The sequence below is a fragment of the Lytechinus variegatus genome, chromosome 14 (genome assembly GCF_018143015.1).
Source record: "Lytechinus variegatus isolate NC3 chromosome 14, Lvar_3.0, whole genome shotgun sequence".
Taxonomy (NCBI): Eukaryota; Metazoa; Echinodermata; class Echinoidea; order Temnopleuroida; family Toxopneustidae; genus Lytechinus; species Lytechinus variegatus.
Window position 1 is genome coordinate 13,770,225 of NC_054753.1, and position 23,502 is coordinate 13,793,726.

General features: G+C 37.1%; 1 protein-coding gene across 3 annotated transcripts; it reads left to right on the forward strand.

Annotated features, from left to right (window-relative positions):
- The first annotated feature begins 439 nt into the window (after positions 1-439).
- Positions 440-20,436, forward strand: LOC121427615 (protein ADP-ribosylarginine hydrolase-like). 3 transcript variants are annotated; one of them, XM_041624106.1, is made up of 8 exons: positions 440-773; positions 2,793-3,032; positions 4,178-4,231; positions 5,897-5,992; positions 7,387-7,462; positions 10,177-10,638; positions 18,475-18,628; positions 20,048-20,436. In XM_041624106.1, exons 2-8 carry the CDS (start codon positions 2,852-2,854, stop codon positions 20,141-20,143), a joined length of 1,119 nt encoding a protein of 372 aa, XP_041480040.1. In that variant the 5' UTR covers positions 440-773; positions 2,793-2,851; the 3' UTR covers positions 20,144-20,436. The 3 variants fall into 3 exon arrangements, with proteins under 3 accessions (XP_041480040.1, XP_041480042.1, XP_041480041.1); XM_041624108.1 differs by having other exon boundaries at positions 440-735; XM_041624107.1 differs by lacking the exon at positions 440-773 and adding an exon at positions 833-932.
- The last annotated feature ends 3,066 nt before the right edge of the window (positions 20,437-23,502 follow it).

The following is a 23,502-nucleotide window of genomic DNA, read 5'->3' on the forward strand; positions in this document are numbered from 1 at the left end:
CCATGTCTGGCCCCTCGATAAATTTTTTTAATGATTATTACGCCACTAATCATCACCATTTTCTTATTAATTCCCATGTTTCTTCTTTCTTTCCTTATACAGGTATTGCTTCTTCTAGCTTTATGTATTTCTTCTCCTTTTTATTTCTTTGTTATTTTTCGTTTTTTTCTTCGTCTTCTTCTTTTTTAAAAATTCTTTTCTTCTTGAATCTTGGTCTCTCTCCCTCTCCTTAATTTTTTCAACACATGTACATAGTCACCTGACAATGTTATTTCTCGTCACCTGACTCTATTATTTCTCGTCACCTGACTCTATTATTGTGTCACATGACTCAAGCTTGTTGCTGCATGCTGCGCGCGCTGAGCTGAGCTAGCTAGCTAGCTAGGCGACTGTATATGTAGCTAGCTCGAGATTGATTTTTGTTAATTGGGGGCCGGGCCGGGGCCGGGGCGAAAAATATGCTGACTTTGGCTACAACTTACCCATTAAAGGTTGGCGATGTCTCTGATTTTGAGCTATATACCATGTTAGTTTCTAAACGGGAAATAATCCATTACATCTGCAGGAAAAAAAGGGTTAAACTCTTGTCTAAAAATCAAACGGAGCTGATAGAAAACTGAGTGAGAGAGTGAGCTGGGCGGACTGGCGGAGCGGCACCGAGACCTGACTCATCATATCCTGCACCGCTTCTCGGCCGACCAGACGCTTCATTGCTCACCATCCATGACGTAAGATGTAAGAATAGACCTACGATTGCAACATATGCAGTGTTTGTGAGTATTTCCTCATAATAAAAAAACAAACAAACATAGTTTGGAAGATCGAAGAGAGTATGCATGAGATTGAGTCTTGAGAAGAACAAGAAGGAGTCTGATTCTGAATTGTTTGTGCATTTGGCCATTTGACTTGGTCTATTTTTTTTTCTCACAAAAGTAAGAGTTATGCTGGACCTATTTCTAGGCTAAGCGAAGCTTATAATTGATTTTCTTGACCAACCCTATATAAAGAAAAGCCAAGCTGCTTGAACCATTTATATTTTCATTTCACCCTATTTCAGTTTCTACCTGTTACTTGGTCCATTCTATGCAATGCAGATTACAGAATTTCAAGTTACCATTTCATTTTTCTTATCTTGATTGAATGTTTTCTGCAGCATTTCTTCCAGGTGTTCATTCAGACAAATTGAATGAGAAGGGTGGCATTAGCCAGGCGGCTTCTAGTTCTAGTTCTAGAGAGTAAAAATCATTTACTAACGTAATACTCTCATACGAAGCCAGGGATCCTATCTCATAGACCCACACAAAGGAAGCCAAAACGTGAAACCTTCACCCCCGAGATTTCTACTTTCCTTCTAAAAGATCTAGACCTAAATCATGTACATGGGATTCTGTTTGTTTCTGTTTCTGTTTGTGGTATTTCCCGTAGGAACTCGGCAGGACAGAATTTTTTGCTGGTAAACGCCAAGCTTGTATTTAACCAATTACCTTGGAAACATTTTACGTGTAGGTTAATCAGTCTTAGTGGCTGACGTAATAGACGACAGATATCACTCTTTGGCCTTTTTATCAAAGTGGAGACAATGGCAGAGTTGGGATTTGAACTCACAACCTTGCGATTATGAGTCCAATGCTCTAACCACTGGACCACACGACCCGGATAAAACTTCATTTCCAACATTTCTACGCTCTCGTTATTTTTGAAGAATTCATTAAAAAAAATGAGAAAAATATCATGAATAGACGGAAGAGACTTGCCCGATGTTTACGCCGCCATCTTGTTTTCTATTGTTCTTCGCCAACGTTACAAACGTGTGCGTCGGGTAACGTTGGTGAAGAACAATAGAAAACAAGATATTTTATCCCATGTACATGATTTAGGTCTTGATCTTTTAGAAGGAAAGTAGAAATCTCGGGGGTGAAAGTTTCAAGTTTTGGCTTTCTTTGTGTGGGTCTATGAGATAGGATCCCTGGTTTCGTATGAGAGTAACCTTACGTTAGTAAATGATTTTTACTCTCTAGAAGCCGCCTGGCTAGGTGGCATGGGGTATGAATTGAGATTATGGAGACTATATTGTGATTGTGGAGACTGTATTATACATTGTGAGATGTCTAGCTTGTATACATATGATGGTGGGCCCCAAGTCTTCGCATCTAACAATTTGAGTTCAGATTTACCGGTAACATGAATTTCTTCTCGTTTCAAAAAATCTTTTGCTTAATAATGTTCCTTATATATTAAGAGTAAGTGTACAAAATTTCTCATTAAAAATGAAAGGAAATATAGGATTTTCTTGAAAAAATCTTGGGTAGTCAATTTCAGATTGAAAAAAAAAAGGTACCCCATGTCTGTGCACTCATTCACTTTCCACACCATTCAGGGATTTTGATGACAAAGGCTGCATTTTGAGATCGTCACATGAAATGCCCTGAATTCATTATTTTCACCATTTTGAGTCAGATTTTTTAATGAATACCCGTCTATGTATTGCATGTGTAAAGTTCGTGCTCGTTGCGTATCTTCTCTTCTTTTACTAAAATCGCGCAGATACGCGGGTGCGCAGACTTCGGAGACCGCACAGACATGGGGGAATTGACCATACATGAAGAAAAATTGACATGCTCTGGAATATACAGTTATTTCAAGTTTTAGTCGTGCATATTATTGTTATGACAATGATGATTATTAAAATAGAACTACAGTACCTAATTGTTTAGGATATTGGTTTTTTATGTATGCCCGATTTTTACTAAATTTTTCTCAAATTAATTTCTAAAATGTTGAATTCTTTGCAGGAAATAACGAGCTAAGAACGATCTGTCTGCTTGGCACTGATTACCTCAAAACAACTGAAATGGCGAGTGGTCCCACAGTATCAGTTGATATGCTCTCACGATACAAGGCTGCCATGGTTTTGAGTGGCGTCGGCGATGCCATGGGATACAAGTCTGGTCATTGGGAATTCAACTTTGTCGGCACGGATATTCACAAGGAGGTGAAGGCATTGGGAGGCGTGTGCAAGCTTCATGTGAAATGTAAGTATGACTATGGTAGACTCATATTTGCGATGATTTGTAGATGTGAATAATTTGCAGTGTAAATTTTAGTTTGTAAATACAGTAAGTTGAAATTGAAGTCAAATGATATAAGAATAGGACTTTGTCAGATCAGGACTATGTTGTTTAGAATGCACTTCTATTGTTATTTTTTGTTTGGCGTCACCTGGCACCTGTTTCAAAGAGGCGAAAAGCCAACTGATTTGCTATGACCCGCGGTTCTCTCCTGATATAACTGAGGGGGGGGGATGCAGGTCTGAGTGGGCCACTACACTGGGGTTTTCCCTGACTCTTTTACGCATAGTGCATTGGATTTTCAACATGCAAAGGTAGTGACTCTCCTATAAATTTGGCCTACATTAATGTCCTATTCAAGGGACACAGTGTTTTCCACTGCAACATAGCCTGCATCTATGGAACTTTGGTATGAAAGAAATCATCATATTCACAATACTCAACAGTGAATGAAAATGTAGAATCTCAAAGCAGTTGGTAAAAAGCACTTATCAAGGCAAATGTTACTTAGAGCTGTGTCTTGACAGAAATCCAGCTAATGTCTTCTAATTTTTCCCAAATTTCATCATAGTTAAACATTGGAACTGTTTGAATGCCACTATGAAAGACACACACAGCGCTTAAGTTGTAATACTAGTATTCTTAGACACTGCTCATTGACTTTTGTTCAGGTGCTTCACTTAGATGGCATGAGCCAAGGCATGACTTAAATCCTTTTTTATTTGATTTTCAGAAAATTCTGAAGAAAATATGAACCACTTTCTTCATGGCAAGTTTTTTCATGAATTCTTTCTTGCTAAAATAAACAATTCATAATACAATTTGCCTATATACATGTAGCATGTCATGTGTATGTCACTATAAGAAATTGAATATTTTTTTTTCAATTTTAATGGAATTATTCAAATCCTTCAACCATTCCAAAGGTGTTTTCTGTATAGTTGAATGGAAAGAAAATGGTGAATCTGAATTAGGATTCAATTTCTTGGAAATGTAGTAGTATGTATCTTTTCCACATTCAAATAGTTGAATCATTTTATGCTTACAAAGATACAAGCATATTTTCAGTTTTTATATCGTTTTTTTCATATTTTTTCTTCATTCTTCAGTACCTGCTTTTCCTGTAAGTGATGACACAGTGCTACATTTAGCCACAGCAAGAGGTGAGACAATTATGGTATCTTTTAAAGTATGAAACACCAGCTATGGGCGTTGTGGCGTGCGCCTGTAATCCAAGCTGTGGGAAGTTACAAATTGATGCAGAGGTTCGAGGTTCGAGCCCTGGTCACGTCTTTCGGATGGTGACGTTAAAGGTCGGTCCCAGACGTAAATAATCATATCTGATTGATACACGTCTGACAAAACTCAAAATACACACACACACACATATGGTAATGATTTCTAAATGAGTTCATACAGAATCCTATCAATTGACCACCCAAGTTTCTTTGTGTATAAATGCAAAAAAAAATTATGTTCCAAAGGATTAAACAAGCAGGGAATTCGAGCATGATGTCCACTCTTTTTCCAAGCAATAATAATACACTGTCTCACATGTGGTTATCTGTGTTGGCAATTTTCTGTTATTGTTTTCAGTTAAAATAGTTCCAGTGGCACTTTCCTTCTCCTTTTTGATATTTATATTTCTCAACTCTTACCGTAGCTTATTTACAATACCTTCCTTCATTGCTATGTCGTTGACTTTGGGGTGAAATGGTCTTGTTCTGACTCTTAATCAAAGGGTTGTTGGTTCAAATCCCAGCCATAGCGTGTTTTCTTTCAGCAAGAAATATATCAGCATGGTGCTACATTCGACACAGATGAGGTGAATGGTTAGAATTTTTTTACTTGCATCATGCACAGTGCTAAAAAGTGGCAGCTTGAGCTAAGCAAGGATATAGTACACCTTGGAATAGATTATTTCTAAGTAGATTCCGGCTAAATTAATGCATATTATTATTCTTATTGGCCCGAATTCACAAAGGTAGACTAAAGTTATACCCCGGGTATAACTCAGCCGTGGACTAACTTTAGCACCCGGGTATAAAGTTAGTCCATGGATTAGTTAGTCCACCGTTTGTGAATAGCGCGGTGGACTAACTTTATACCCGGGTGCTAGCTAACCCCCGACTAAATTTAACCCCGGTATAACTTTAGTCCACCTTTGTGAATACGGGCCATAATAATTATCATTATTAGTTATCATTTATTATTAGGGCAATTCCATGAAATAATCAACCTTTTTGTATGTCCAACCCCATTTTTTCATGGTCCAATGAGAGCATTACAGACTGTCAAAGATCAAGAGATCAGAGACAGAAAATTTCATGAATGTCCCACATACAGGGGTCGGATGTATATAGTTTATGGAATTGCCCATTATCAATATTACTATTATTACTTAAAATATTGTTATTGGGGGTGTCATGGTCTAGTGGTTATGACTCTTGTCTTACAATCTGAGGGATGTGGGTTCAATTTTTAGCCATGGCATGTTTTCCTTCAGCAAGAAATTTACCTACATTGTGTTGCACTCCACCCAGGTGAGGTTAATGGGTAGGATTAATTCCTTGCTTGTACAGCATTAGGAAACGGCAGTTCAAGCTAAAGCTGTGGTATAGTGCACCTCAGAATAGATTATTTTTGAATATATGCCGCTATAATGATAATAACTTTTTTGTTTATTAATATTGTTTTTTATCATCATTATTATCATTATTAATTTTCCTATTATCATTATCATCATCACTATTGTTATGGTATCATTACTATGAATATTATTATCAATATTATTGTTATTAATCTAAATATCATTATTTTCTTTGCAGCTCTTCTGAGTGGAAAGCCGATTGGTGACAAGCTTTACCTGGAGTTTGCAGCTGAGTACAGGAAAGGCAGGCTTGATATGAAGGGCAGAGCTCCAGGTGATTTATTAGGAAGTTTGTATACTACACCAATAACTGCTTTCAAGAATTACAAAAGTTAAAGTGATTGGTTAACATTGGTTTGACTTTTAAAATATCTGAGCTAGAAGGTCACACTTGTCACCTGTGTCCGTGATATGTTACAAAAATGAAGCCTAGAAAAAATTGCGTTCAAAAATGATTATTTAGTGCTTCAAAAATTGAAATATAAAGTGACCGGAAACACCATCTTAGTTTCATCCCATACACTTGTGTGTACTATCTATGCGACGATAAGACACCTATTTACAAAATCAGGGTTTGCCTTTTAGTTTTAGCTTTTCATTCTCTATAATGGATGTTTTCAGGGTTTATTAGTTCTAATACATGCACTTGTACACATGTTTCCTCTTGGTTTGAGAATTTTTTAAATCGGCTGCTCACAAAGTTAAACAATACCTTTAATGTATATTGCCCTTCATGACAATGAGCAACAAAGAAGTCTTTGTCAATGATTGGTGAATCAAAACAGTCCCATCATGGACTAACGAAATTGCAATTTTTTGTCAGTTCCGAAACGTAAGACGAACTGCTGTTCCGGTTCAACAGTTTTCAACAAAGACCTACCAGCTGTTCATTGTCATTTTAAAGGCTTTTACAATACATTTCCTTTGCTTTGAATTTTCCTGCGCAGCAGTGTAATAATTTTTTCTTTGAGATCCCCAACTAAATAATTTACTCAATTTTCTCCTGAAGACTGCAAGAACGTACTGGTCGAAACTTCAAGTTTTTGCCGTCATTCTCAGGACCAAACTCATGCCCTCAAAAGAATACATGGTGTTTGAAAGAATTTGAGCCCATATATATATGATCTTAAGTTACTGAATTATAATACATTTATTTGAGAAAATTTGACTCTGAAATGGCTCCAATATAGAATAAATATACCTTGTATCTCTTTATGGTGGTGTCTATGTTCCCCATTTGAGTTCAATCACCAGCAAATAATGTAAACACAACTGTTATATTGGATTCTTCTCAGACATGAACACTAAATTCACCAGGATTCCTTGAAGGTATGTTACACAATTTCACGCACCAGGGATTTTTTTTTTCTGGGGGGGGGGGGCTACTTTCCACAACTCACTGCCTAAATCTGCAACATTGATAAGCTTTAACATTACCCGGAATGGAGATTTTCGATTGCTCCTTTTTGAGTTTCCAGGGCTCGTTGAGCATATTTGGTGCGAAAAATTGTCCCTATCCCTGTGTAATGATTTCCATGTCATGCACATATCTTTTTATGCCTTCCATGTAATTTGTATAACTTCAGTAGGATTCGTTCATGATTACCACAGTTCTATTCTATTACCTTTAATTGTGTTCATTTCTATTTTCAAATTTTGTTTTTAAAGGGAACACAACTACTTCTGCCATCAGTCGTTTCAACTTGGCCAAGCCAGATGGCTACATCATTCCATTCAACAAGAGGTAAGGCATGACGGTTATCCTAAAGGCCACCGCACACCTTACGAACCGACCGGTCGCCGACTGGCTTTCGACTGAGTGAGGGGAGATGAGTCGCAAGGCAGTCTTAAGCCGCGACACCGCACATCTTGCGATCCGATCTGCGACTCACGCATGCGCTTTTTGCTTTTTGGCATAGCATCTGAGAAATTGCGCTTACTACTGCGTATGCGCGTTGTTTATCACAATACGCGTTATGCAACTCTGCTGTCTGATTGGCTGGAGGTTGGATTGAGCTTGCAATCCAGTCATAAGGATTCGACATGTCAAATCCTTCCGATTTTCCTTGCGACGCTCAAGCTGACACGAGCTGTGACGTCACATCTCCCCTCACCCAGTCCCAAGCCAGTCGGCGACCGGTCGGGTCGCCAGGTGTGCGGTGGCCTTTAGGCCTGAAATAGTGTTCTGTTGCCCTCATAAGCAAGCCCAAAATCGTAAAATTCTGTTGGTCAGGTTTCTCCTTTTTTTTATAATACCTTTGCTCCTGCACTGCAGTGACTGCACAAAGGAAATTACACACAAGGTTTTATATGTTATGCAGTTAAACATGTTGAAATGCATGGTTGGTAACCTTTTTAAAACAATGAGTTCAAATTTGAACAAATTTGTTGCCCAAATCTAACACTGTCACAGAAACATTTGTATTTACTTTGGGTGTGATATTTATTATAGCAATCCTGTTTTTTTCCCCATTTTACAATCGGTAGGATAAGGGCAACATACAATTTGTTCAGGCCTTGTGTTGAGTTAATGTGATATTTTTAAACACATGGGAAGGACCAGTGAATTGTATTATAGTGTGCAAGTCTGCAAGATGACCAAAAGGAGATGTAATTTCTTTATCAAGTAAACGATGGAGAAGGGGGTGACCGAGGAAGACTTGGAAGAAGCAAGTGGTGGAGGAGAATAGGATTGGGTTGAGGAAGGAGGCCGGTGAGAGCGGAAGGTGGTGACTGAGGAAGACATGGAAGAAGCAAGTGGTGGAGGAGAATAGGAGGGTTGGGTTGAGGAAGGAGGCCGGTGAGAACGGAAGGGGGTGACTGAAGAAGATGTGGAAGAAGCAAGTGGTTGAGGAGAGTAGGAGGGTTAGGTTGAGGAAGGAGGCCGGTGAGAGCGGAAGGGGGTGACTGAAGAAGACATGGAAGAAGCAAGTGGTGGAGGAGAATAGGAGGGTTGGGTTGAGGAAGGAGGCCGGTGAGAGCGGAAGGGGGTGACTGAAGAAGACATGGAAGAAGCAAGTGGTGGAGGAGAATAGGAAGGTTGGGTTGAGGAAGGAGGATGGTGAGAACGGAAGGTGGTGACTGAAGAAGATGTGGAAGAAGCAGTGGTTGAGGAGAGTAGGAGGGTTAGGTTGAGGAAGGAGGCCGGTGAGAGCGGAAGGGGGTGACTGAAGAAGATGTGGAAGAAGCAAGTGGTTGAGGAGAGTAGGAGGATTAGGTTGAGGGAGGAGGATGGTCAGAGGGAAGAATGTGACTGAAGAAGACATGGAAGAAGCAGGTGGTGGAGGAGAATAGGATGGTTGGGTTGAGGAAGGAAGATGGTGAGAACGGAAGGTGGTGACTGAAGAAGATGTGGAAGAAGCAAGTGGTTGAGGAGAGTAGGAGGGTTAGGTTGAGGAAGGAGGCCGGTGAGAGCGGAAGGGGGTGACTGAAGAAGACATGGAAGAAGCAGGTGGTGGAGGAGAATAGGAGGGTTGGGTTGAGGAAGGAGGATGCACCTGATAAGAGTAAAGGGAGGGGAGCGTGGGGGTGAGAGGGATCTCTGTGATTCTGAGGTGAATCCTGCTACCCTGTAGTTTGAACTAAACCAGATTTAAAACATGAATGACTGAATTGGGAGTTACAGGTGCCATACCTCTATTCATTCCCTGTATTTGTGTCACTAGAAAAATCACAGGGAAGCAGTCCCCCCCCCCCCGAAGCACCATCGATTTTTAAACAGTTGCCAGTTGTGGTAACAATCTAAAATTGAATTTGAATAGAATCCAATAAACTGACCACCCGTGAATGGTATGTTCATGTATTAGTAAAAGAATATCATTCTCTTAGACAATCTTTATCTGCTGCAAAATGAATTAAGCATGGCATTTGAGCTAGGTGTAGGGCATGTTTCCAAGAAATAATAATACACTGTCTATGCATGTGCTAATCTTGGTAAACTTATTTTACAGCTGACTTTGATGAAACTTCATATATTATTAAAGCTTGTGTGATGTTTTCTTTTTCTCAAATAAACTTTTTTTGGGTAATCTTGCTCTTTCAACAAAACTGCCAAAAGTAGGTTTTTATAACAAGATGTGATTGCAGGTTTTTGTACCTGTACTCTTCACTTTATAAAGACCCCAACTCTATGATCAATGACATTGTTGATGCAAGCAATGAGTTACTTCATATTTTAGTGAATAAGTCATAAGAATTACATGTATTTAGATATCGTTGGCCTTTGAACTTCAGTTCCTTTTTATAGGAACACCCTGTATTGTCATCTACGTTTGGAACCAGAAAATATGAAATGCTTGATAGAATTAAAAACTTCACAGAAAATGTAAATTTAAATGCCAATTACCACTTTAACACACAGAGATCTTGAGACTTGAATTACGTGTTACGAATATTTTTCTCGTCTTGATATGCTATTGCCTGGGAGCGTTAATTCTTTTCTGTCATATTTTTTCCTAGAGGAGGAGGTTGTGGGGCTGCCATGAGGGCCATGTGCATTGGTCTTCGTTACCCCAGGCCTGACCAGCTCCAGGACCTTATCATGGTAAGTGTGGAATCGGGACGCATGACCCACAACTGCCCCACTGGTTACCTCGGATCCTTCGCCGCCGCTCTCTTCACATCCTACGCCATCCAGGGAGTCCCAGTCATTTCCTGGGGGCGGAGACTCGTTGCGGAACTCCCCAAAGTCCTGGACTATGTCCGATCTGTAGGCCGTGATGTCAAGGAGAACGAAGAGGCATGGCCGTACTTCACGGATAAGTGGACGTCCTATCTCCACGAGAGGGGCATTGATGGGGACGGTGTCACCAACGCACGATTCCCAGATAAATATGATGTCGTAGAGAGGGATGCCTTCTACAAGAGTCTAAGCTTTAGGGGATGGGGAGGATCAAGCGGACATGATGCACCCATGATTGCGTAAGTATACCATGAGGAACCGTGAATGAAACCAACGCGCAAAGTTCAAGATCTGTTTTTGCGATTGGAGTTTTGAAAAGAATGAAGTAGCAATCGATGTGAACATACAACCAACATGCCTAAAGTCTCAAGGATTAATGTTCCAAATAGTGGTATAAATGTTAGAATAATGAAAGCCCATTTGATAACTTCAGAATTGTCCAAAGCCACTCTGCTGCCCGTTGTGGCTTTAGACAATTACTGAAGTTATTGCATGCTCTTATATGACCCAGTGCACTCAGAGCAGAGCAGTGCGTTATTTGTTTAGTACTGATGATAGGCACTGTGGCTATGCCCTTCCTAGTAATGTTCATAAGGAGTGCTTCATGAAACAAATATTTACTTTCACTGACTTACTTGTTATGAGCCAATCAGATGCAAGGATTTGCTTATATCAATCGTTCAAATCACTATTTTGTATCGGAATGAAAAGCTCCGAGAAAGCCTGTAGTTTATTAGAAAGAATCAGATTGATACAGTGCTTCTACCATATAGTGTAGGTTTAGAAGAAATTCATTGCAGTTTGCTCAAATTTTCTGGCATTGCTGCCTAAAGAACTCTCAGGGTAATGATAATTGTTCCTCCATTGATACATCAGCGTGGACCTAACACAAAATGTCTTGTAGATGAATGAAGTCTTGGGTAAAAAGTTGGTAAATTTCAAAGAATCTTACTTTCACATTACATGTAGTATTTGCCCAACTGAGAAATTCCTGGAGGCCCTTGGAGCTCCTTGGTCACTATAAGCTTTACATAATGACAGACATTGCAGCATAAAGGCGCTGTTCCTGGTTGTTGCCATTTTCATTCCATGATAAATTTATCAGGGTGATCTTTATACTAGGGGTGTGAGTGGTCACAAATAAAAAGATCTGAAAAAAGCTGAAGAGTATTGAAAAAGTCTGAAATAAAAAGAGCTCTCATACTTTTTGTACAGCGGAAAGTAAAAAATAAGCTGAAATTCAGCTGAAAATCAAAACAAAAAAAATCTGAAATCAGATAAAAATCTGAACTCTCACACCCCTGTATTTCCTAGTATGACTGCTGCGGCAGTGGTTTACTGTAGTATGAAATCAATATTTAAACACAAAATATTTGTTTTTAATCATCATTGGGCATGTTTTAAGGAGGGATACTGATTGTGTTTTGAGAAGGGTGCTTGTCTTTGAGGTGACTGGTCAGAGGGGATGGGAGTGACCAAAGAAGACATTGATGGAGCAAGTGGTGGAGGAGAATAGGAATATTGGGTTGAGGGAGAAGGATGCACTGAATAACAGTCAGTCGGCAAGCCCCTGTGTTAATGAGCAAATGGGCAAGATTTATCCAAGTCCTCTTGTGGCTGAATTCATGTCCCTGCAAAATCTCGTGAATTGTGAGACTTTTTTCTCAAAGAATTTAACCACTTTCTCCTGGAGTAAAATTGATTATTTTTGTACCATTGGGAAGAGTAAATGTTACTCTTTCATATTGGTTATTTCTTTTGAATAAAATATTGTGATAAATAAGTTAATTTTTTTACCTGAAAATATGCATCAAACAGAATTTTCTTCCTCTGTTTTCACTTGCAAATTGTGCAACATTTTGTGTTTTAGGTACCAACATTATTTATATCATCAGAAAGCTCAAACTCTATACTTTCTTACAATGTCACTCTTGATATGTGGCATCTTTTAGATGGGTCAGCAGCCAGCTTTTTCCATCAAGATGCAAGACGAGATTTCTAAAATTTCTGAGTAACATAAAATCCAGAGTTCTGATTGGCTGAATAATGTTTTCACAACAACAGGCGCGGGTTATTTGAAGAGATTACCACATGGTGAGTGTGACCTTGCAGAGGCCCAGTGTGGGGAACATTGGAATTTGCGTGGGTGTGTGGTCTCTGTGACCAATCAGAGTGCAGTATTCTTGTTTTTGAGCTGCTAAATGTACTTGGCCTATGAAAAGCTGGCTGCTGACCCATCTAAGATACATCTTCTTATACAAAAGGATTGATAGAGGTTGGAGAGGTCGGACGTGTTTTACAAGTGCTCTGACATTTTGTGCAATTTTACCGTGTTTCCTGACATTTTGTGAAAACGTTTTATATGGTTGCATCAGAAACTGGATAGTGAATATCAAGGATATACTCATTTTTCATTTGGATTATTTATTTGGATACTATCAAACATTTTTAACTTGAAATTTTGATCATTTTGGAGAAGAAAGTGTCAATAGACTTCTAAAACTAGCATCATTTACGCGTCATTGCCTAGCAACTCATCATTAACGCATACTGGCTTGGATCGAACGCATCACTGGTATCTCTTTGCGCAACCATTCTTTGTGCGCTTAATTCTGATTGTTTCATGTAATTGTGACGTCACGATGTCTGGGAAGAGAAAGTCGTCGAAAAACAACTCTGGTGATAATGAAGAGACGAATGAAAACTATCTTCTATCACTGATCAAGAATGAGCTAGGGAAACTTTCCAATTCCTTGAATGCTAAGTTGACCGTCTTGGAGCAGTCAATCGACAGTATACGAGAGGGACAAAGTAGCATTGTCAACTCGCTGTCGTTCCTCAACGAGAAATTTGAGGAAATGAAGTTGAAGGCCGAGAAGATAGAAAAGGAAAACAGAGAACTGAAGGAACAAAACATCTGTCTTCAGAAGAGATTCAGTGAGTTGACCTTCCAGCTTAACGAACTTGACCAGTACCACAGAAGAGTCAACTTGGAGGTGGCAGGTGTACCAGAACGACAGGGCGAGGTTCCTGAAAGGATCGTACTTAATATCGCGAAACACATCAGCCCTGAGCTTGCAGCATCCGACTTCGATGTGGTTCATCGGCTGGGTTCCAAACGCCAAGCTGATAACAAAGCCCGCCCAATCATCGTGCGATTCACCACAAGACGAGCTCGGAACATCATGTATGATGGGAGAAGGAAGCTGAAGACTCTCTCCACAAAGGATCTTGGATACAACAGCGATGGCAAGATCTACCTCAATGAAAACCTGATCGCTTCCACTAAGGAGCTAATGAAAGATGTCAACAAGGCCCGCCGAGATGCCGGATACAAGTTCCTGTGGACCCAGAATGGCCGAATCTATGTAAGGAAGGATGAGAAGTGTCAACCCATCATCATTCATTCCAGAGAGGACTTTTCTAAGCTGTAGAAAGACTATCCATGTTTTTCCATTTTCCAGTATTCTTTTTATTTCTTATGAAATTCACGTCACAAAACTTTTCGCATCGATCAATATTTGTGTTATTTTCCGTGGTATATTTTGCATTCTTTCACTGCCCTTTCAATAATGTTTCAATACCAGACATTTCATGGAGGTCATTTTACTTATTTTTGTGTGCAAATATTCTTCATCGACCGTTAATAATTGTATCAAATAATCTTTATTCTGTTAACTATTACAACTGCAGTATTTTTCAAACTCGAATTTGGGGTCATGACGGTATCAAATCTAAAATATGCTTTATATGCTCAGCTTACAAAGATTTTGATTTAGAATGGCAATATATTCTATTTCATAATGGTGGATAATATGCGTGATTTCCCATTTTATCATCTGAATAATGATGATTTCTTATTACTAAATCATCCAAGTCAGGATAAAAGCAACACTATCTCAAATCATCATACTCCATTTGATAGATTTTCTACTGATATTCTTACAAATAATTTTGATGAACTTCAAGTTGAATTCGATATTCATGATAAAGCATACAATCTTTCCTCTTCTCCATATTATACAGAAAATTCATTCAAAGACTATGCTAAATTGATTGGAGAAGATGTTTTTATTTTGCATTTGAATATAAGAAGCGCTAACCAAAACTTCGAGAAATTACGATTATTATTAGAAAATACACAGTTTGCCAATCCCCCAATCATTGCTCTTACTGAAACTTGGTTCACGGAAACACCGAATTCCTTATGCACCATCCCTAATTATGATAGTGTGATAAACAATAGGAAAAATAAAATTGGAGGTGGACTAGCATTATATATTCCATCTTCATTTGATTATGCAATTAGACATGAATTTGAATATATGAATGATATCATCGAATCCTTATTTGTAGAAGTAAAACTTCAAAAGATAAGAAAACTCTAATAGGTGTCATCTACAGACCTCCTCAAACTTCTTGTATAGAAGATTTTTTACTTGCTACTAATGAACTTTTGCAAAACGGAGAATTGATAAATAACAATTGTATCATCACTGGTGATTTCAATATTAATCTCTTGACCAGTAATCACTCTGCAACAAACGATTTCCTTGAATTAATGTTAACTTCTACTTTTTTGCCGATTATTTCTAGACCAACCCGTATTACTGATCATTCTGCTACGCTTATAGATAATATATTCTGTAACTCTCACCCTCTTCCGAAAGCTGGCATTGTAACGACAGACATATCCGATCATTTTCTTATTTTTACCCATATCCAAACAATGCAATCACTCGCAAAAATGGAAAAGAAATATAGGATCTGTCGCAACTTTAGTGACAAAAATATTGAACGCCTCCAAGAAGATTTAAGCTCTGTTGATTGGTCTGACGTTTATAACTCGAAAGAGAATGTCGATGACTCATTTGACATATTTTTGAAATATTTCAATGATTGCTTAGATTCTTGTGTTCCTTTAAAGAAATATCGAAATTACGACTATAAACGTGTTCCAAAACTACCATGGGTTTCAAAAATGATATTAAGGTCTATCAATCGGAAAAATAATCTGTATGTTTCTTATATATCAAATCCAAATGATGTTTCACGGAATAGATACACGTCTTATAAAAATACCTTAACAACTACTCTCCGAATAGCAAAAAAGAGGTTTTATTCAGAAAAATTACAATCATATAAAAACGACCTTAAAAATACATGGAAAACAATAAATGGGGCTCTAAACAAAATTAACAAATCTAGTGCTGTTAATAAATTATGTGTAGATGGAAATATGGTTGAAGATACTCATTCTATAGCAAATGAATTTAATTCATATTTCTCTCAAATTGGACCAAAGTCAGCTGGAAATATTATCCCTGTAGAAAATTCGTTTAAGGACTTTTTGGACAAACAAAATGATAATTCAATATTTCTTACTCCAGTTCATAGAGTAGAATTACTTGAGATTGTATTTAATTTGAAAGCAGGAAAGACACCGGATATGATGGCATTACAAATAAAGTATTGAAAAACATTATACATTCTCTTGCTGATCCCCTGCTTCATATATTTAATTTATCATTGCAGCTTGGCCAGGTCCCAAAGAAGATGAAAATAGCTAAAGTTATACCCATTTTCAAGAAGGGGGACCAATTAATTACTAGTAATTATCGCCCAATATCTTTGTTAACTTCGTTCTCAAAAATTCTTGAAAGGATCATTTATAAAAGGACAGTTGCTTTCCTTAAGAAATATAGTATTATATGTGATAATCAATTTGGTTTTAGAGAAAAACATAATACAACTCATGCTATATTGACATTAATAAATAAAATATCTACTTCTTTTGATAATTCTGATCATACTGTAGGATTATTCCTTGACTTCTCAAAAGCGTTTGACACAATAGATCATGAAATACTGTTATGTAAGCTATCAAATTACGGTATCAGAGGGACAGCTTTACAATGGTTTAGGAGTTATCTTACTGATAGAATTCAGTTTGTTACAGTAAATGAATCAGAATCTCCAACAAGGCCAGTTTCCTGTGGAATTCCACAAGGTAGTATTCTTGGCCCCTTGTTATTTATACTTTATGTTAATGATATGAAAAATTCATCTCATGTTCTTTCATTTATTCTCTTTGCTGATGATTCCAATATTTTCTATACACACCATGATCCACATGTACTTGTGAGCACTATGAATACAGAATTTAAAAAAGTAACAAACTGGATTAAAGCCAACAAATTGTCACTGAATCTGCAAAAAACTAATTATATGCTTTTTAGTCATTCATTGAAACATCTACCGCATCAAATACTTTTAGATAATACTGAAATCAAAGAAGTGCAAACAACAAAATTTTTAGGTCTTACTATTGATAACAAGCTTACGTGGAATGCTCATATCAACAATACTTGCAAAACTGTGTCAAGAAATATTGGAGTCATCAATAAGCTTAAATACGTTCTACCAGCACAGGCGCTATCCATGTTGTATTGTGCATTAATTCTACCATATCTTAATTATGGAATTCTGGCATGGGGTAATGCCTCTCAAACGAGACTAAATAAAGTCTTGCTACTTCAGAAAAAAGTACTGAGAATAATATGCAATATGTCCTTTAGAGCTCATACGGATGAATTGTTTCGTCAGAAACGTATCCTTAAAATCAATGACCTGTACCGCTTGCAACTATTCCAATTCATGTATCAGCTAGATAGAAATAGTGTACCTAATGTCCTACAAAAGAAATTTATGAGAAACAATACTTTACATTCATATAATACGAGACAATCAAATGACTATCACTTACCTAAAAGTAAAACAGTATTTTCTAGCAAAACTGTATTTTTCACAGGACCAAAACTCTGGAATTCTCTGGACAGAGAAATGAAAGAGGCAGCTAGTCTTATACGATTTAAATTACTCATCAAAAAATTTCTCCTGAATTCTTATTGATTCAATCTAATATTTGTGAACGTCATACTTTTCCACGGTAGTATTGATTATTTTTAAAGTCAATATTTAATTTTGTATATAGTGTAAATACATTTGTGTTACAGTGTTTATATCTATATAATTTTATAAAATTTTGCTGATTATTTTACTCTATTTGTATCATATTACCCTTGTATAAAGTTTTGATAGGGGGTCTACATTTTACAAGCTCTGCTTTTTAGTAGGCCCCTCCACTTTTTTAATTTCATTGCTACGTTTCAATCCTGCATATGTTATGCATTTTTTTTTCATTGTAAACATGATTACGAAATGTACTTTGATGATTGTGGAATATGAATATATCAAAATAAATAAATAAATAAATAAATAAAATTATATCATATTAAAGCGTAGATCTTCAGCTTTATTATGATTTAAAAATCATTTGTGCTCAAATAGAAATCAAGTGTGAAAACAACAACATTTGTTGCATGAAAAAAAATCATTTTGTTTCATGTTTTATATCAAAAGTTTTCCCTATATTACAACATTTTTTAAAAATTCCAAACACATGACCTGAAAGAATGATTCTTCTTTACAAAGATACCAAAAACATGAAATTTGGTTAATATTTAGAGCAGCAATTGCAGAATAAAAAGAGGTGTTTTGGTTCGCACCAAGCTCATTAATAATGCAAAAACCCTATAGTCATGAATATCACTTGGATAAAAGAAGCTACTTTTTCAGGGCTTGCCGACTGACTGATATAGCTGATTGGAGATAGGGGTAAGGTGGGTCACTGTGAGTGTGAGGTGAATACGGCTGCTCCCAGAGCCTGGGAGAATATGGGTCCGTCTTGGTCTAGTGGTTATGACTCTCGCCTTTCAAACAGGTGGTCGTGGGTTCAAATCCTAGCCATGGTGTGTTTTCCTTCAACAAGAAATTTATCCACACTATGCTCCACTTGACCCAGGTATTACGGTAAATGGGTACTGGCAGGAAGTAATTCCCCAAAAAGCTGTGCGCACCAGAATCGGTAGACTAGCTTAGCGGGGTAATATAGGAGCACCTTGAGCACATAGCGATGTGGGTATGTATGCTATACAAATCCTGTATTATTTCATTATACTAGATTTTATAATCTAGATGCCTGACTGTCGTTATGATTGCTCTCCTGATAATAGGTACGATGCCCTGCTTGGCTGTGAGTGGTCCTGGGAGAAGCTATGCCTGGCAGGTATGCTACATGGAGGTGATAATGACTCAACCGGTGTGATGGCAGGCTGCTGGTGGGGCGCCATCTGTGGCATGGATCAGGTGCCAGAATGCAACTTCAAGGTATGAGAGATATATTTAATTTTTAGCAAAAACAACCTCATATGCTGCAGATAACATGACTGTACATCTATTCAAATCAAGCTCAGTGTATCCTTTTTTAAAGCTAGATAACAATTCTTAAAACTAATAAACCTCATTGGCGGCGGAGCGGAGGATTATCTTTTGTGTTTGGGGGGGACGCAACAATAGCCGTCCCCCCCAAACACAAAAGATAATCTTCTGCTCCGCCGCCAATGATAAACCTAAATATAAATATTTTAATATATCTAACAACTTTTTCACTAGAAAGTTATTGGTGATAAGATAATGCCTTTCTTTTATTCCTAAAAGGATTTATCAGAGTTTCAAGGAGAATATACTTCAAGATTAAAAAACAACAACCAAGCATTGCATTTCATTGCTAACCAAATTATACCTTAGCAAATAAATGGAGGTGGGGCATAGACCCCAAAATTTCTATGACCCCCCCCCAAAAAAAGGGAAAAAAGGAAGAAATTGAAGGAAAGAAAAATGGTATAAGGCAAGCCAAGCATTCTACTTCATTACTAAATGAATAGTGTGCTGACAAATAAATGGGAGGGGAATGGACCCCAACAATCCATGACCAGGAAAATAGAAAGAAAAGGGGAAAATGGTTAAATACATGTGCGATATCATTTTCTATTTACTGAATATTTCAATATGTATCATGCTCGTGACTTTTTAGACATTTTGTCCAATATGCCATGTTAAGCCCCCTTGGATGTTTTTATTGCTAACTATGCCTCCATGATGGTGTACTCTTGATTCCTGCTGTATGACTCATCTTGTAGGTACATTTTACTTGACTGGGTCATGACATTACACATTTCAAGTGTGCTCTTTCAGACCAGGATATACTGGGGGAGGGGGTTATATGACCTCTCGGTTGCTGATTACATTATAACTAAAAATTTGCATGTGCGAAGAGCCAGATGTACAATACAAGACTGTACTGTCTTTCAAACCTTTGTTTTTTTACTGTTTTTGACGAACTTTATTGGGGACCTTTTTGCAATCATAAATAGCATATAAGAATTCCACTTAAACCTGGAAATGTAAAAATAGTCATACAGTGCTGTTTTTTTTTGTTGAAAACACAATATGCATTGACTTTGCACACACAAATATGTTTTTTTAGCAATTTTGGGTTTGACGTGCTTTTCTAAAATGTGTGATTTGGGAACCATGTACCCTTGCATTGCAAATATGGTCTCAAAAAATGTGCAAGACTTCAAAGTAAAAAGTCAGCAAGTGGCACGGTAAAAAATTGTTGCACGGCGGTTTAGTGACAAAAATCATTCAAAGGGGGGAGAGTTCAAATTGACCAACCCCCAGTTAAATAAGGGTTAATAGTGTCTCAGCTATTTTTTAACAATTTTATTTCCTCATGTTCTGCAGAATCTTGAATACAGATCTCAGCTGGAAGAACTAGGAGAAAAACTCTACCATGTCGCTGAAGAAGAAAGGAAAATAACCGAAAGCAAAACATCTTAGAGCGAAGTGGCAAAAGATGCAAGTTAATCCATGACCTTGGATTTGGATGTAAGTCTATAAGTCCTGTGGTGACTGTCAGAGGTAATCAGGGTACATGGTAGACACAGTTGCTAGAGTAATGATATTCTTTGAAGATCTGGAAATTCTGGGTTATTTTTCCTTCTTTATTAGTCCATGGTTTGATTATTTTTAATGAGTTTGTAAGTTCATTACTTTTAGCTCTTAAAGATAACTTCCAGTTCTGGTAACGATCTCAAAATGACTTTTACAGAATCTAATATAATGACCATCCAAGTGTCTGTTTGTAGGAATAGAAAAAGAAGGGGCCAAAGGATTCTGGAAGAACTTGTGTAATTGCTGAGAAATAAGCAAAATAAGCGCGGATTCGGTCACTTCCGTCGGGTCATTATTCCAGCAATAATAATACACTGTCCCACATGTGCCTATCTGTGTTGGCGATCTTCTGTGTGATCGTATTTCAGCTTAGATTTTATGATTTCACTAAGTTCAGTTTATGTAACTGTACCAGATCTAGACCCACGATGATATAGCAATACTTAACCTTGGTTTTACAGACTTTCTCACGAAATTAGTGTTTAGCAGCTACTATCATTTAGCTTTAACTTTAGCTTATCCTATTTTCAGGAAATATTAATTATTTGAGCGCACTGTTTCACTTTGTTAGAGACTTGTAGGTGACCTGGTGCTATGAAGCTTAGCGATTGATAAAACAGGGCTGATTTCTACGATTGAATACATTGATTTTTACGTGTGATCAATCCTAAGAATCAACAGTGCGATCAATTGCTATTAATGAAAAGTGTCCCTGAGTGATACTTGATACCCCTCTTTTATCTTAAGATTTTGAGCTTTAAAGATTATTTTGGTCGGCCCATATTCACCTGACGCATCTCGTTACAAAATTTTTGGCTGGTTTGTTGCTCCTGATGTTAGTAAAACATTGGTCCAGGCCAAACACTTTTTGTAATCACATGCATGCATGCAAGCAGCATGTATGACTCAGGGACCATTTGAACCAGCTGAAACTTTGCTGTGCCTATATATATATATATATATATATAATATCAGGGATAAACTTGCCCAAAATATACTGTAATCTAAGGCCTACCAGCTAGAGATCTGGTAATGATGGTAAATGTCTTATCGAAGGAAATGAGCATACATGTACCAAAACATTTGGTGTAACTATTATTCTTTGAAAGTTTAATGTTGATAATAATAATTATGATTGCTTATATAACACATAACACTTTATCAGAACTCTTTAAGCGCTCTACAGCAATGCAGAATAATTACCATGGCTTTAGCAGAGCAGCTGTCATGCTCTCTTTTCAAGGAATGAATTCGCGCCAGGCACCCATTCACCGTGCCAGAGTTGAGTGCAGCACAATGTGGATAATTTTCTTGCTGATGGAATTCAACCCATGTCCCTCTTATTGAAAGGCGAGAGTCATAACCACTTGACCACGACGCCCCCACAAGAGGAACAAGCAAACAAGCCAACTAGCATCAGATGTAAAATCAGAAGCAAGCTAATTCAAAGAGGGTGGAGGTGTTTCACAAAGTGTTTGATTAAAAGATAACACTGCACGATTTTCCTCTTGGTCAGAACAATTGTGTTCTATTCTCAGATTTCTTGGCATTTTAAGCATGATTTAATGCTATTCATAATGCTTTTCTACCTCCCCCCTGGAATAAAGTCAAATAAAATGTGCAATGTGCTGAAAACAGAAACATTTTTTTAAAATTTCATGACAATTCTTTCATATAAAAAATATAATTAAGATATTTACAAGTCACTTAGTGTAGAATTATGTACATATTTTGATATGTTATTACAACAGTAATTTTTTTTAAGTGTCTATATTATAAAAATAATTTTCTGAAAATGACAAATATTTTATTTTTCCATGCAAACGTATCTGTATAATATTACATCATGTCTGATTCTATTTTTGAAAAGCAAAAGGAACTTTTTACCCTTCACGATGTGCCCGTCCAAAAAAAACAATTCCAGTTTACATCAGATTTCTAAATGTTCGTAATAATATTTTGCCGTTTGCTTCTCACAAAAAATTCCTTGTGTCTTTTTCTTCACAAGGAAGGGGGGGAAGGTAAAGTTAGATTTCTTTTGTGTAAATTGATAAAAAAAATATCCAAGACTAATCTCAAATAAATCATGATGATAATATTTACCGCAAACCTTCTAGTATACATAAGTATATGATGATTACATGCCACCATTCAATGTCATTATTTTTTCATGTAGAGAAAAGAACAGTTAACTGTTTCAGAAATGGAACAAATGTGTTCAATAATATGTCTTCTGTTTCTTTTCTCTTACAATGTAATGTGTCATTTTTGACATTTTGGATCGACCAAACTGCACCAATATTGGAGACACATTGATCCGTATGGGTTACAGTCGGATTCAGTAGATATGCATTTATTGCTACTGCCACCTGCCAGCAAAAACAGGCTAATAGGTCAGCCTGCTTATTGATAGCTGACAACTTTAATCCAGTACAGTGCAACATACATGTACATGTTTCAACACTTCCCATCATAGAGGGGGCAGTGCACAATTATGGGACATTGTTAGAGACCAAAACCAAAAATTGAATAACTTGTAATTTGGTGTCTGAAAAGTGAAAAACTGAAAAGATAGTAAAAGAAATTGGATAAAATTTGCAAATATTTATTAATTTTGGGAGTGAAGCTGCCACCCCACAACACACCATTATGCCAATGCTTGGTGCATGTGCTGGACCAAAATGACCAAAAATAAAAATTCCAAGAGTGTGTCAAATTTTAGAGTGGGAGAATGAGAGATTGGAGTTTGAGTGAAACTTTTACAAATAAGAGAGCTATTCAACATAATATGTTTTATTGACAAAAGAAACAATGTTTGGAAAAGCAAGGAACAATATAAAATCAAGGAACAGAAACAATGAAATGGTGAATAAAAAAAAAAAACTAATTGAAAACTGAATATGAAAACGAAAAAAAAATCAATTCAGTGTATTATAACATGTAAAGAAATAATTATAGAAATATATATGTGTATTATAGATATAATGATATTTTTATGTTTTTACCCACAATGCATTGTGATAACTCTGCTAAAAGTTGCTCACCTTTATTATAAATGTATTATGTATATTATTATGTAGAGAGATGTCCTTAATATATCACAAGATGGCTTCACAGTTCACATATTAATTTCATGCTGATAGTTGTAGAAATGGTTATTAATAAAAATCTTGTCTTTGTGCATAATCATAGGGTGTGTTATGGGTATATTAGGGAGATTGTGAGTGGATGTGTGCATGGGTGTG

What these genes read in the sequence shown, in the direction of transcription:
- LOC121427615 (XM_041624106.1), top strand. Translation starts at nt 2,852, where the DNA reads ATGGCGAGTGGTCCCACAGTATCAGTTGATATGCTCTCACGATACAAG. An exon ending in ACATTTAGCCACAGCAAGAG is followed by an intron (nt 4,232 to 5,896) that starts GTGAGACAATTA and finishes TTTTCTTTGCAG; the next exon opens with CTCTTCTGAGTGGAAAGCCG. An exon ending in CATGATGCACCCATGATTGC is followed by an intron (nt 10,639 to 18,474) that starts GTAAGTATACCA and finishes TCCTGATAATAG; the next exon opens with GTACGATGCCCTGCTTGGCT.